Genomic DNA, 15,922 nt, shown 5'->3' with positions numbered 1-15,922 from the left:
AAACTAAAACCTATATAAGTGCCAAGTGCAGTAAAGCATTAAAGAAATGCCTCCTCAGACCACGACAGCTGAGGACACGGTGATTCATCACAACAGCCACAGGGGTCGATCAGTCAGCGGGGCCAAAAGCCATCTACACAGTCATTAAAACATCCAGCAGCACCTACATGCTGACTTGCAAGACTGTGGGCTTAAATCACAAGCCTGCTTCATCTGAAGGGCCGATGAGGAAGGATCTGATGCTTTATGTAAAGCACATTAAAATGAGCTCATTTAATAGCAAAGGGTAGTACAGGCCAGTTGTGTGCATTGTGATTGTGTGTAACAAGTAGCACACAGAGTGAGGAAACACAAGTGAGGGAAATGTGAGAGCAGGTGTGTATGTGTGCCGCTCACTCTCTCTTATTCACACACACTCTCACATTACTCGCTGAATGAAAGGCCTGTGTAAAGGCCTAAAGGAAAGTTCTCCATCAATACTGCATGGATGTCACTGGAGCCGTGGCTTCTTTGCGTCCATGCTCCCCCGAGAAAGCTGCACACACTTCAACAAATCATCTCCAAACCCAATTTACGCCGGACAGCACATTAGCAAAAGCAGAAACAGAAGTTATCAGTGGTTTTAACTCAAAAGCAGCGCTGGATCACACCGTTAAGATGAGACCAGAACATCTAGATCAATTCTTTCTGGATTTAACCTCGTTCTGAGTGAGATGCAGCCATTCACTGCCAACACACTCCCATTCAGTGTGATTTACACCCAGCCTACCTGATATGCCTGTACACATCCACTCCCTGAGCCTATTTCAACACTGACGGCTTAAAATACTCTCTGCAATTTAACCAGTAATTCAAAGCATCAGCTTCACCACAGTCTAGATGATAACCTCAGCCATTAAGAGCTTCAGAAGCCAACAGTCAACACCAGAAAGCCCATGATGACAGATTCTAAAACAAGAGGAGTAATCTCTGTATCAGCTCCACCTGTGTGGCACCACACACGACAAAACACCAGTCAACAATAAAGCAACTGTGTAACACAGCATCTAAATCAGATGAGAATCATTTCAGCAGTAGACATGAACCCATGAAAATGGTTCTTTTTCTTATTTTATTTCCCCTGGCAGAAAATGTATCAGTTAAATACAAAAAGTTAAATACATTAATAAATCAATATTAAATAGCTAAATATATATATAATATATAAATGTTTGTGATTATTTTGTTACATTTAATTATAAGAATTGTTTTCAATTATAAAATGTTTATAAATTAAATAAATTCAAATAGCAAATTAAAGCAGCAAGCAAAAATGCATTTAATAAATTAAACCGTGATAGACCAAAAAAGAAAAATACAAATACAAATAGGAAATTAAAGCATTAAGAAAAAAATCTATTTAATGACTAATCAGAAATAATATACATGGGAAAAATAAAAATGAAATACAAACAAGAAATAAAGAAGATAAAAATATAAAGAACTGTAAAATATAAATAACTAAACAGTTTATGTATCTCAAACTTATTAAATGTTTATAAATTAAAAAAAAGAGAGAAAAAAAAACATTAAATATGAATGCAAAAAAAAAAAAAACAATTAAACAAATAAAAATTGGAATAAATATTGTAGAGCTGTAGTCTTACAAAAAAAAAAAAAAAGATTGACTTCGAACTTCAAGTAATCACCAGAACATGTAAAAATCGAGCTAAAATTTCAGTGTTGCTCAATTGTAGCTGACTGGTCTGTTGTTCGTTAGCACTCTTGAGGTGATGGACAGCTTCCAGTGCAGCCAGCCTGAAGTCTGCAGCAGACACGCTCTGAATGCTATACAAGACTCCTTCAGAAGTTTGGTCTAATAAAGGCTCTGTGTACGGTGTTTCAGGTTTGCAGTGAGTGAAAAGGCAGGATTCTTGGTGCATGTGTGTGGGTTGCCTGAGGGGACATGGCTCTAATTTACAACAGCCAAACCCAGCGCAGTCAGGGAGCTTCTGGCACTGTGTGCTTGAAACAAGCCACGGCAGAAACCCCAGTCATCTGCGGCCATCAGAGAGGAATGAGATCTGATCTGACATTTCACTGATAGACAAAACGTAAAGTGAAAATTATGTGTAAGATAGTCCTACAAATCTGACTATACTTTTTAAAGTCATCTCTCTTGAGCTGAGCTGTCATACATGCCACTCTGTTACTTTTATTCTTTTACTTCCCGGCCACAATCCAACAGGAAAATCAGGCCTGCTGAGGATGCTACAAGGAGGCTAACCACGGCTCTGCCACAACCACATTATGTTTGCATATGCATCACATGGAGGACAGTGGGTACAAACTCCCAGTCGTCTGGAATAAGTCCTACTCTGTTCTGTTTTTGAACCATTGCTGTTTATCTTGCACCTAGAATAGGATTATAAGGCATCCAAAAAAGCCCAGACTACATAGCATGAAGGACAGCTTCCCACCAGCCAGAAAACAAGGACAGGGCCTGATTTGTTAAAGGGGCCGTTCCTGGAAAGTCCCTGTTTGAGACGAGTATCGCAAATACAGATGGCCACAGGACCCATGGATGAGATAGAGAGAAAACATGCTAGGTTTGTGTATTCAATCAGTGCGTAAAAATAAATAAATATAAAACAATAAAAGGCACCAAGTTACAAAATGAAAAACCTGTGAAAGTGGAAAGGTTCAACATCTGTATTTATTTCATTGTTTTACAATTGTTTTCTCTAGGAATCCTGTAAGGACGTTTTTTATTGATATTAAACCGATGTAATTTTTTTTATTTAGATCGTATCGGAACCCCTGTATCGTGATACGCACCATATCGCCAGATAAATGAAAACTATGAAGAAACTAAAAGAAACCACACATGAAAACTATGGTAGATGCACATTTGTGCAGCAGAGGTACTCTCTCGCAGTGCATGACGTGACAGACAATTAATTGTTCCAGTCCTGTTCCGTTCACACAGCGACTGTGCTCTGGGAATGCGGTTGAGTCCTGAAAATTTGCAGGTGTGAGTTCGGTTACAGAATAGAGCTGCACTGTAAATCAAAATGAAATATAAGACGTAATTAGAATAGAGCTGAAACAACTAATCGATTTAATCGATTAAAATTGATTATTAAAATAGTTGTCAACTAATTTAGTCGTCAATTAATTGCTAAATAACTTATTTGCTTTTTAAGTGACTCATTTCGTGCATATTTCAAATCTGCGGTGACCAAAGTGTGGCAGTAATGAGCCACCGGAGGTTTTTCTCAGCCAGTACAGCAGAAGTAGCGAATAGCCAATAGCTGGCATCGTTTTATGTCACCAACTTCCCGAACAGCATCTCTGCAGCATTCAACGAGATGTGGGAGTACTTTACTTTAAGCCTTCAAAAAAGAAGAGTAACCTGTAAACTCTGCACTACTGAACTGTTTAAGGGGCCGTTCACATATCGCGTCTTTTGCATGCTCAAGTTCGTTATTTCCAATGTAGGTGCGCGGTATGCATGCTCATAATGGAAGCGACGCGGTAAAGACACGCCCATTTTTTCCAGACGTGTCCGCACAGCATCGAGTTAAAAACATCAACTTTTCAGAGAGCCGCAAGCGCACCGCGGGTCATGTGACAAGAACTAACCAAGCTCAGCCAAGATGAAGGAACAGCTGATCATAGTTGTATATGGATTGCCATTTTGAAATAAATTTAGTAGCAGAGCTACTGCAAGCGATTTTTAGAGCTGCAAATCCATTTATCCTTTGCTGAAATTTCCACATCTTCATGGAGAGAGGGAGAAAGAGGTGCACCTAGCGTTTTCCACTTGTTTTTAGGCGCGATATGTGAACGGCCCCTAAGACTTTTATTTGTGCAGATTCTCCAGTACAAGGTTGTTTGCAAATGTTTAGTCGTAAAAGTTGCTAACATTGCTTTTTAACAGTTAACATTTAAAGCTTTACAAACATGTTCTGTGATCAGTTTGTCGTTTACCAGTTCATAATTCAGTCTAGCAGCCCAATTATGACTGAATGGTAAATGATTAAATATATTTGAAATGCAAGTATTCACTGCACTTTTTCACACAGCAGGTTTTTTGTGTGTGTCCAATTTTTTTTTCTGGACAACCTTCTGATGGATTTTACTTTAAAATGCGCATTCCATTCAGGTTTCATGCCATTGGCACTTTTTTCAAAGGATTGTTTACAATTTCACAGCATAAGCTATAAAGCGGTTTCCCAGTAAATAATAAAATGCAATGTACTGCAATTTTATTCTGTTTTATCCTTATTCTTCGTGAAAATATGTTCTGAAAGATTCCTTAAGCTTTGTTCAGGATGTTCAGAACTACTTTAGGAGCCCTAAGGACTGTTATGGTGAAAACATTATTTGAAATCTCCTTGTGAAATTTGCTATACATATGGGTCAGTGTTTTGATTGCAGAAGAGTTCGACAAAGGATTACTAACACATAATAAAACAACTCCAGGTATATTTTTGATGAGGATATGACGATGCAAAATGGTTAAAATCTCTTAAAAATCTATGCTGAATGATAAAGACCCTTTATTAATTACTTGGGGAAAAAATGGGTAACACTAAAATATAAGTACATAAACTGATTAATCGATTAATCGTAAAAATAATCGACAGATCGATCATCAAAAAAATCTGCCCTAAATTAGACCGAAGCTGTGATTGTCATGTGTATTTTTCTGTGAAGTACAGTTCTGTGATTAGTGGTAAATCTCAATCCGAAGGCCAGAGGGTGCTCTTGCAATGAAATTCAAAATACGCCCCACAGAAGAAACCCAGGAAATGCCTATCAGAAGATTTGACCGCTTTCTTGGATTCAACGTGACTAAAACACATGACTACAGCAATATGTGGTTTATCCAAGTTCTTATAATTTTAATCATAATAAAGTATATAATGCAATGCTAATTGACATAGCCTTTAAAACTGCAAAGAATCCTATAAAATATGTGCCGTGCCTTATTCTGTGTAAGAAGCCACATCATCTCACTGAAGGATTTATTTAAAACACTCAACTGATGTTATGAAGTGAATTTGGAATAAAAGTATGTTATTAAATGTGGTATTTTCATGTGCTTTCAGATGGAGCAGCATTTACTACACAGAGCCATAGTTCACGGAGAAGCTAAGCAAACAGCTGTCATTATCGTCTGCGATTTTTTTCTGTAGCTGGCTGGTGAATATCAAAATAATTGCATTGTACATACCTACCGTATTTTTCTGACTATAAGTCGCACCTAAGTATAAGTCGCAGCAGTACAAAACTATGTCACGACAAGGAAAAAAAACATATATAAGTCGCACCGCACTATAAGTTGCATTCATTTAGAAACAAGAACCAAGAGAAAACATTACCGTCTACAGCCGCGAGAGGGCACTCTACGTTTTCAGTGTAGACTACAAGAGCACTGAGCAGCATAGAGAACCCTCTGGTGGCTGTAGACGGTAATGTTTTCTCTTGGTTCTTGTTTATTTCTCTCGGTTCATGTCAAAGTAATTTGAATAAATAAGTCGCACCTGACTTTGAGTCGCAGGACCAGCCAAACTATAAAAAAAATAATAATAATAAATCGCGACTTATAGTCCAGAAATTACGGTACACAGGCACCATAAATATTTTTTTTCCAAAGTCTGCATGTTTACAACTCAAATCATAATTAAGATATTTTAATATGATTTTAGATTCTGGTTCTTAATGAACCTTTCTTTTGAAATCTTCATTTATTTTCAAGGCCATTTTAAAAAGCAAATAAAATTTAAATGTATATAAAAAAAATTATTATAATTGGCACTGAACTGTTAAGTCTACTGACTGCACACATTTCATTGTTTATCTGTCCAAGTAATAAATATATTATTTATACAGGTACTGCACAAAGCAAAATGTTATTAATGATTTAGTCCTGGAACCAACCTAACCCAAAAGTGTCCCGGATGAGAAAGCAACCCAGAATCCTCTGTAGGGATCTGTTCTTTATTCATGCTTCCTTGAAAACCACCATGACAGAGCACTGCACTGCCATTCAGCCAGACACTGAACCAAGGCTAGGCATAAATTTGCATCTATTCCACGGCTAATCCTCAAACTTCTAAGCAAACAATAATTCTAAAGTCCTTTGATTCCGATTTCCAGCACAAAGCAGCCAGGCGTTGTTTTTAAAATGGGAACTCATAGCCCCTGCTGAATGAGAGCAGCTTCTCCAGAGCCAGTGTGAGAGTGATGAAGACAATTGGCTCTGGAACGGCTATCCTGGGGATTTTAGGGCTGCCGGTTTCTATAGCAGTTCGGTGGCAGCTCAGACAAGCGGGCAGACCGGCGCAAAGGACAGGGATGGGCGAGCGCACAGGGGTCTGCACTGAAAGAGCGAGATGGCCGGCGGCCAGGCGACACTGGCAGTGTGGCTGAAACAATGACTCAGTGCTAATGGCACACAGCAGCATGCTAACTACAGAGCCCAGCACTCATTCAGCCTCCTCGCATAAGAGAGAGGGATTACTTTGGACAAAGTGTTGGGAGAACAACGATAAACCTCATCATAACCAAAGCATGTTTTACCATCGGATGGGACAGTGTTAAATAGGGCTGTGCGAAACATCGAATGTGATTTTCATGCGCAAATTGTCAGTAAAGGCACTCCTGTGATTAGTAATATATCTCCAGGATGTGCGTTCAGATCAGGATTGCCAGGTTTTCGAAACAAAACCTGCCCAATTGGATTACACTTTTGGGTGAACTAACCCTTTAATATGTTTAACCAAACTTGTGTGACTCTCAGAGCAGTTTTGGAGATTTATGAAGTTTATGTCCTCATAAAGTGAGATTGCAGAAGCTGAAAGCACAACGAGCATCACGCATGATTCAGTATTGCACTGCTTACACAAAGGCCATTTTGCATTATAACATGCACAGACCAGTCGATAACGCAAAATTCCATGAAATTACAGGATATACTGTAAATTCCATTTTATGACTGGGATCCACAATTCGGTCCACATTTGCTTTATTGCGAAAATCATACAGCACTCAAATGATGGTAGATCTAGACTCAGGTGGCTGTGGATTGCAGCAGCGATTAATTTGCGCCAGCCCAAGCTGTGTTCTCTAGTATTAAGAGTTTAGAATTGTGCAGAGGTGAGAGCTTGACTGGCAGATAATCCGTGGCACACATGGTGTTTATGGCAGGGATGGGGTGGAAGCGGAGATAAGACACACCGGCACAGATGGAGCAATCCCTCAGGGATCAAGCAAGGTGCTGGGTGGGAAAAAATTTCCCACTGTCAAAGATCATCAATCGTTCACCTGACAGGCTGTAAAAGTATATGTTAAGCACTTAAAAATAACAATCAAATAAATGTCAGCTGAAAAGACAGTTCTGCATTCATCCCAGAAGAATAAATCCTATTTAAATTAGAAGCTGTCCAATTAAATGTGTTGTGCAGCAGCCGCCATGTTTTCCACGGTGACCTCATTTCACTCCATCCAGCCTGGTGATACAAGAAGAGGAAATCTCATTGTGCATGTTTAACAGAGCAAGAGCATGGGCACATGCTCAAGGTTGCACACGAGATTTCCTGCCTGGTCTGAAACCACAGCGAGAGGCAGCTTTCCAACTCTGCTGACTCACGTGCCGCCTGCTCTTAGAAAGCCAAAATAGGAAGGGATCAAAGTTTCTACAGGCTGTAGCTCAGGCATGAATAACGACTTGGGCTGGGGAGCGGTTTCATTTCAGAGCAGCTATCTGGATTTCTCTGTAGCCATATTAATCAGCTGGCACAGGATTGACCTTTAAGTAAAAAGCATGCATCTTTATCATTACATGTCAGAAAATGAGAACACAGAGTTTGGAAGATAGATAATACAACATCTGTGCAATAAAAGCACACACTCTTTTTTTCTTTCACACTAATTCAGTCCATTCCCAAATAATTTTGGATGATAAAAGAGCAAACAAACATGGACACAATGAAACACACAAAAGGTAGAGGCTTGGTTATGCAAATACCTCCTGCATTTAAAAAAATAATAAAATCTACTGATGAGAAGAATAAAACAATACCCATCCCCAGTGATCTGTGAATGCAAACTAATAATTCCTCTCACTGCTGAACAAACATTACTAAAGCAATGAAAATAAAACTCACTGCAATCATTAAACCCAGCAGATCAAAGAAGGATGTTAATTGTCCGCTAAAACATGACAATGCAACAGCCATGGTGGTGTTTTGCTTGGTCTCAGTCCTGCTGTTCTGAGAGCACTTAAATAGGGCTGGCTAAATGGGCCAGTTGAAAATACCCACTTGGCAAATATGCTTTATAAGTAATAAAACGTGTTTCTGCACCCGGGCACGTCCCTGTACGCTTTTGTGTAGAGGATTCAAAATAATGAAATGTTTACATGTGAATGTGTTGTGTAGCAGCTGTCCAGATGAGAACATGCTTAAAGAAACACTGCACACAACAGTTCCACCAGATGTGGTTCTGCACTTTTCATAATGTCAACTTTAAAAGGCGATATCAGCCTGGTGTGTCTTCAGATTAGAGATTTACCAGAGAAAAACAACGGCAATTAGGAGATGCAAAAAGTAGCAAAGCGTTCGAGGATCATATGTTCTCACGTCTGGGAAAGAATATGAAAGGCAGCAGATTTGAAACCTGAAAAGAGTTGAGACCAGCGCAAACGCCTGTTGTGAATGTGTTCGAGAAACCAGTTCAGCTGAGCTCATGAGGTCTCTGCCCCTATTAGCTTTCAGTCCCTAAAGTACTTTGCTGTGCTCTATGCTCTCAGGTTTGGAAGGACAGGTTCTCATCCAAATGACATCATCCTAAAAGAGAGACGTGCGAACAAAGAGCCTTCTCTGGTCTAAAAAAGACTTCAAAGTACAGGATCTCGTCTTGGATTACAGATGCAGAATGACCCCTCTGATGTTTGATAATGATGCAGCTGAAAACCACATTAAAGGGAAAGTTTGTCCAAAAATGAACATTTTATCATTTACTCACCCCCTCATGTCATTCCAACCCGTATTATTGTTACCCATCCGGGAAAAACAAAAAGAGATGCGAGCCAACAGTTGCATTCATCAAATGCACTATATCAAGTTTCAAAACAAATAAATTAAATAAAAATAAAAGTAGGGCTGAGTCGAAAAATCGATTCAGAATTTGTTCGTGGATCGATTCTGAGATTTTCCGAATGCATCACAATTCCTCTGGGATCGATTCGGAGTTTAGATTTTAACAGCAGATGGCGATCTAATCTAGTTTTTATCCGCACTCTCAAATGCTCCTGAAGAAGAGTGCTAAAGAACGCTTGTGCATTCGGCTGAGTCATGTAAATGTTAATTTCACCTCAGCTCAGAATGCTTTTGTGATGCAACATTAATGTAAACACAGCCAACTGAACACCCTTGTAATTCACTTCAACCTTTTCGAATTTTATGAATGATTTTAGGTTCAAGTGTGTGTAAGGATTTGGAAATGAGGAGAGTACGGCTGTTTCTTAAGCATGCAGTGCCATCTGCTGTTCAAAAATAAGGTCAGGATCGACTCAAAGAATCGCGATGCATTCGGAAAATCTCAGAATCGATGCCGAATAATTTCTCGATTCGCAATGCATCGATTTATTTTCTCAGGCTTAAATCAGAGTGCATATAAACATGGTCCATACAGCTTATGCGCTACGTTTCAAGTTTTCGGGAAGCCATACAATGGTTTAGTGTGAGGAACGGGTGAAGAAAATCTTTATCAGAGTCCTATGATTTCCATAATGTGGAAAATCCAGACAGAAATGTGTTATGTAGTCATAAAAACTTAATTTACAAAATAAATTCACAATTTTTTTTACATTTTGGAGGAATTAGTAAAAGGTAGGGCTGTACACTTATTCAAATTGCAATATTGCAAGCATTGTCTCCACGTTGTTTTGTCTATTACACACATACTGAAGTAAGTGCGATGCTTGTGGTGTTTTCAGCATCTGCTGTCTCACTAAACTTCATCTTCAGGGGCCAGCTGCATAAACTCAGCCTAAACTCAAGCCTAGACTGTTCTGGGAGTCTCTTTGTGAGCATCTTAGGGTTTAATTTGATAAAAATAAATCATATGCACACTGAAAAGTTTAAGACCGAATCCAAAAAAGTAAAAAACAGAAAATCAATTTTAGGGTAAAAAGTATTTCATAAGGCTCTAAAAATGTCATTTTTGTTCACCTTAAAAACTATTAATTTGCAATGTGCAACTCATCCCAAGGTGTGGCGTCACTGAGGCTAAATTAATGTTCAATAATACAAGTATTTCGGAAAAAAATAAAAATTTCAGTCTGTTCTTCAAATATAGTTAGAAGATTAAGACCATAGCACCAAATGAACACTTTTGATGCCTTTTGTTTTTCTTCTTGGAGCTTGAAGGTACGATCAACAATGCATGAAAAATAGCAGCTCTAACATGGTCTCAAAAAAAAAAAAGCATATAAAAGCTAGGATGAGTACATAAGAACAATTTTGATTTCTGGCCAATTTATCCCTGTAATAAAGATGGGGAGAGCAGTGAAAATGAATCTCACTGAGGGACCCAGAGAGAAAGCGCACATGTACTGCCGCTTTAAGTTCTGCTATTTATCTGCTCTGGTCCGATCTGGACGAGTGAAAGCATTTCCTCTCCCCTCCCACTCCACAGGGTCGTTAATTGGAGAGATAATCTACTTGATCTCTACACAATGAGTGATTCATTGAGACTCTCATGTGTGGCTTTTATCACTGCCAAGAGCAGATTATATTGAAAAAAAGCAAATGTGAGATGATAATCTTTCGATACGAGGCTGCTAGTCAACACCGTGACCTAAGAATGGCAAAAAAAACGGATTAAAATGATTTGCGCTGACTTAATCTGCTATTGAGCAAGAGCAGAACGGGAGAAAACAGAATGATCTCATCTTGTATGAGTGGCCTCACGCTCCACACCAAAACAGCACCAGCTGATAGCCTTTCACAACAAAGAAATAAAACAGGGAGAAATTAGATAGAGCGAAAGTCTGTTATATTTGAAATGGCTGGCTCTAGTTAGTCCTACTGTCCCTCACCCAAACAAACACAATCACACCAGTCAAAACGAATAGCCATGATACAACACGCAACAAAACAGATCTTACAAGGATAACAAGCCTTGAAAGATAGATCTGAATCCAATAGAGGTTTTAGCGTTCGACGTTACGTCAATCACATGATCAAACATCAAAAAGCCTCAAGCAGTCAACATGCCAAGTTCAATTTAACAGTGATATTGCAGGTATACAAAGGACTATCTAGCTGTGGCTGACAGTAAGTGCTGACCATCAGTTTATAAGGTCATCAAGGGTCTCATGACCACATTTTGCTTTGTATAAAACATAGATCTGAACAGTCTCAGTCTGGTCTGTGACATATAGTAAAGCCAGACAAATACCTTTAAGATTAGGACTTATCACCTGAAAGACACAAGCAGGGCCACAATGATGTGTGCATTGTGACAAAACTGTCTGTTTCATTAAGGAGAGTCAGATTACAGAGCTCTCTGTCATCCCTGGGACATCTGTTAGACAAGCTCTGTCAAGCACAGGAAACTTCATTTATGAACAACTCATAAACATTGTACAGCATAAACACGCACGCCTGTTTCTTCTGAACAGCTCAAGACAAATTCAAACATGTGTCACAGTATTAGCAGTATGTTTAACAGTGTGTAAGCAATCATATTTAGGTTGCATTTTCGGCCTTGCTGTGAGAAAACTCTGAAAGATGGACTACAACGAAGCTACGGTTTCTGAGTCTTGTAAAGATGAACGACAGAATAAAAAAATATTTTCAGGTATTTTAATCAGCTCGCATCCACTAAAAGAGTATAGTGCTGTATCTGCAATAATAAGAGACAACCAAAGAGTTTAAACAGAAACACTGTATTGATCTCTTTTGCCTTTAATAGAGTTATAGCTAGAAGCAAACATGTCACAAATGATAACCACTCAAAAAAAAAAAAAAAAAAAAAGTGTCTGCAGCAAGCTAAATATAGTGGCAGAATGCCTATTTTTTCTTACATTTCCAGCTTTTTATCCATAAAATGTTAGCTAAGATGCCACTTAAATGCTAGTGTATCCCTTAAATGATGACAATACACTTTTAACAGATATGCACATTTTAAACCACCCAAAAGTTACAGCTAGGGAAGAAAAAAAACATGTTTGTGGATGTGCCCTAACTTCCTGTTTCAAAAGGAAATTTCAACAACACAAAATCACTGCACACTGAAGTGATTTCATGGGGTCTTTAAAGACACGTTGGGATGCTTTGGAGCATGTCTATAATACCACTGTGATAGCCTAGCAGTCTGCAGTTTTGTGTAATAGTTCTATGAAGAAAAGTCCTCCTGTTGCCAGCCTGCAGTGAGATTTAATGCACAGCACCATTTAAGTTTATAGCACTACATTAAGCCATACCACTGACCACCCACTGCCTGCATGTGTCATTTTTAATGAAGCTATTCAAACTGTAATTACAAAAGCAAATGAATTGGAAACTGTAAACAAAAAAAAAAACAATTCTGAAACTTACCCATCGTCTTCTCCATCCACAGGTAAGCTCTTCAGCAGGCTGGCCGAGGCAGTTAAGGCATTGACTCCACCGCTCCCCTCAGGACCACGGGAGGTGATGACCTGGGAGGCAGCTTCAGCACCGGCGGGCTTGGGTTGCGTGAGCAGAGCCGGGTGCTGTAACAGGAGCTGGGCGTCCTCCTGCAGGGTGGGCATCACAGAGGACAGGGTGCTCACCGCAGGCCCGGGGTCCTTCGAGCCGTTCTGGATCAAGCTGGAGTCACTCTGAAGGTTAGGAGGCACGTTTGAGGAGGTTACGGCTGGGACGAACTGGGTGCCGTGGCCTCGACTGCTGAGCTGCGACTGCTGCTGCTCCATAGAGGGCTGAGGGGCGAGCTGCTGCCCTTGGGTCTGCTGTATGAGACTGGCGCCGGCGGGCTGCACCAGCTGGACCATCTGCGGGGCGGGTGTCTGTTGTGGCTGCAGGAGCCCTTGTGGAAGGGGTTGAGCAGCAGGGGGTGGCACACTCCCCACGGGCTGCTGCGAAGCTGCAATCAGCTGACTGTTCCCCGCCACCAGAGGGATGAGGGCAGAAAGGTGAGGAAGTGTTTGTGTTGACCCAGGTGGCACGGTCTTCATTATCTGCTTGGGTTGAGGGAAGTCCGGTGGCAAGCTGCCTCCTTGGTTTAAGGGGTTAATGTGTGCCGGCGCTACCTGGGATGGTTGAGCCGGCTGCTGTGTTGGCGGGTAGCCCATCTGCTGCTGGGTCACCACAGGCAGGGCTTGAGCTGGGGGGGACTGCGCTGCCTGGGCGTATGTCAGTTTAGGCATATGAGTCGGATGCCCGATTGTGGTCTGCAATGCTCCCATGTTGGTCGACGGCTGAATGCTCGGAGCAACCGCATTAGTCTGAAGATGTGCGTGAACTAAGTCTTGGGGTTGCATCTGAGACACGTTATGAGTAGACGAGTAGTCGTGCTTTTGAGCAGCGGGCTGCTGGAAGGTCAAACAGGGGCCGCCCGCATCTCCGCTGCCCAGGCTTTCGGTATAATGGCTAGCCGTGCTGCTGACACTCTCTCGGTCCTGGCACGCCACACTCTCAGGCACAAACTGGCGGATGCTTTCCACTGACCGGGTGCTGGGGGGATTTTCAGATGACGACGACGACACATTCGGGGCCTCCTTGTCGTAATATTCGGTGCAAGTCCAGCGACCCTTCTTAAAAGGCTCAGAGGTAGAATCCAATTTGACCACTCTGAAACGTGAGCTGGTGGAGGCTGGAGGAGGCACTTGAGCCTGTTGAGGCTGAGCGTTCTTTGACGGGACAGAGGGAGCAGACACTGCATGCTGGCCCATGACAGCTGGGCCCACCAGCCCCCCACCCGTTGAAGCAACACCAACGGAAACAGTGGTAGCAGCGGTGACGCCCTTGCCAATTATTCCACTAGGAATGCGTGTCAAGTTTACAATTTGGTTACTAATACTATTCAAAGCAGGGGAGTAGTTTACACTGCTACTGTTGGTGCTCTTGCCACCCACAACAGGCACACTGGCTGAATTTAACACAGAAACATTATTCGTTATAGGTTTACCAGTACTAACTGTGGCACCTGAAGTCACAGAGATCATTCCAGTTCCTGAGGCCACAGAAGCCAAAGGCGGACCGATGACAGCAGTTGAGCCAACAGAGGAGCTCTCAATAAATCCTACCACATTTGAAGGCATTTTCTGGCCTGTGCAAACAGAACTTGAGGTCACCGCAGACGTGACAGCGGCACCCCCGGATATCCCAATCTGTGTCCCACCAGCAAGATGGGATTTTCCAGAGGAAGCAGGATTATGGTGATGATGGTGAACAGTCCCGTTAACCATAGAGCCGTGCATGTGTGCTTGGGTGAGAACGGGAGGCTGGTTGGGCGACACGGCCCCCGGGGTCTCCGCCTCATGGAAGTTATTCAGCGTCTCCTCCGAGGAGCTCCTTTCCGGTCCCCCCGCATTGTTGGCCCGCGAAAGAGACACGTCCATGATCTCAGAGGACGAAAGGTCTTCGGTGTGGGACTCGTCCAAGTCATCACAGCTCTCAGTATCCTCTGCAATGCTGTTGTTGGTGCTGACAGATGTCTGAGCGGGAGTAACGCTGGTGATCTGAAAGCCACTCTTCTTCTTCATCTGAGCCACTGTGGTGGGGGGCAGAGTTTGGGGTAACAGGGTGGTCTGCACTGGGATATTCAGGCTCTGAGGAGGATTCTGGGACCCGAGTGAGGGTGCAGCCGGTGTTTGAGACTGAATCAGCACCGGTGATGAATAATCATCCCCCAGCATCAAGTTGTTGCTATTAAGGATGGTGCTTCCAGAAGTTGTCAACGTAGAGGAACCACCCACCGAGCTGTCCCGTTTGGGTAAACTCATGGGGTGAACCATTTTTCGGGCGCTGCCGGAGTCCCCGGATCGGTCGTGGTGATTCATTTCTAGAGGATGGTCTCCAATAAAGTTATAAACGCAGCTCAAGAGAACAAGCTCTTTTTGGGAAGCAACTTGAGGCAGCTCAAGTAATTTCCACATATAACCAACACTTTTTTCAATAACTGCCAGGATGATTCCACTTGAGGTGTATTTAAATGTCCACCATGAGGAGCAGGCTAACGTCGATGCTAGTTAACACTCGCTAGCGAGCTAGCTGACGCGGATTCGCTTCAGCTGTTGTTTTCAAACGTATATCCTCTTAAAACCATTCAGCACACAAGTTTAAACGTGAGGGAGTCGACACAGACAGCCGGGAAGATCGATATATCCAACCTTACAACGATACAGTCTCTCCCCATCACAGTTCAAACTGCCAGGCGCATTTTTTAATTGTTGTATCGCAGTCACCAGAGCACGAAATCACACGAAACAAAGTGCTTCAGCTGGCGTCAGATGACAGAGAGAAACCGAGCGACTCAGCGCTGTCCTGCTTTACTCCATCCCGTGCTTTCTTTTGTTTTAGTCCGGTGTTAGTCTCTCTCACACTCCGCTCTTGTTCACCAGCTGCCTCCTCCTTGTAATGTAGCCTGTGCTAGTGCTATCAGCCTGTGTGACGGGTCCCAAAAAGGGGAGGAGTGCGCGATAACATGGCGACCGCGCATGGCAGTTCACCTCCACAGCGGCCAGACATAAAGCCCAGCGAGTCTGGCGAGGATGGGCGGAGGGGGAGGGAGGTTCCTAGAGACGAAGAGTTCCGAAAACACACGAGCGCAGCCGAGGACAGCCGACTGTGTTGGCGAGGAATGTTTCTTATTATAGCGTTCTGTAACTGTGGCAGCAACACTCAGAATAACATCTTTTGTCCGCTGTGGTTATTATTATTTG

General features: G+C 42.0%; 1 protein-coding gene across 1 annotated transcript in view; it reads right to left on the bottom strand.

Annotated features, from left to right (window-relative positions):
- The window catches only part of tsc22d1 (TSC22 domain family, member 1), a 40,267-nt gene extending 24,565 nt beyond the window's left edge, over nt 1-15,702 (bottom strand). The window contains exon 1 of the mRNA XM_026272491.1: nt 12,597-15,702. Coding sequence (XP_026128276.1) covers nt 12,597-15,136 — 2,540 coding nt within the window. The 5' untranslated portion in view covers nt 15,137-15,702. The remainder of the gene's footprint in view (nt 1-12,596) is intronic.
- Between the last annotated feature and the right edge of the window lie 220 nt (nt 15,703-15,922).

The sequence above is a fragment of the Carassius auratus genome, chromosome 9 (assembly GCF_003368295.1).
Source record: "Carassius auratus strain Wakin chromosome 9, ASM336829v1, whole genome shotgun sequence".
NCBI classification, from domain to species: Eukaryota; Metazoa; Chordata; class Actinopteri; order Cypriniformes; family Cyprinidae; genus Carassius; species Carassius auratus.
Note: the sequence above shows the minus strand (reverse complement) of the source record. Positions and strands in the feature narration are given on the sequence as shown.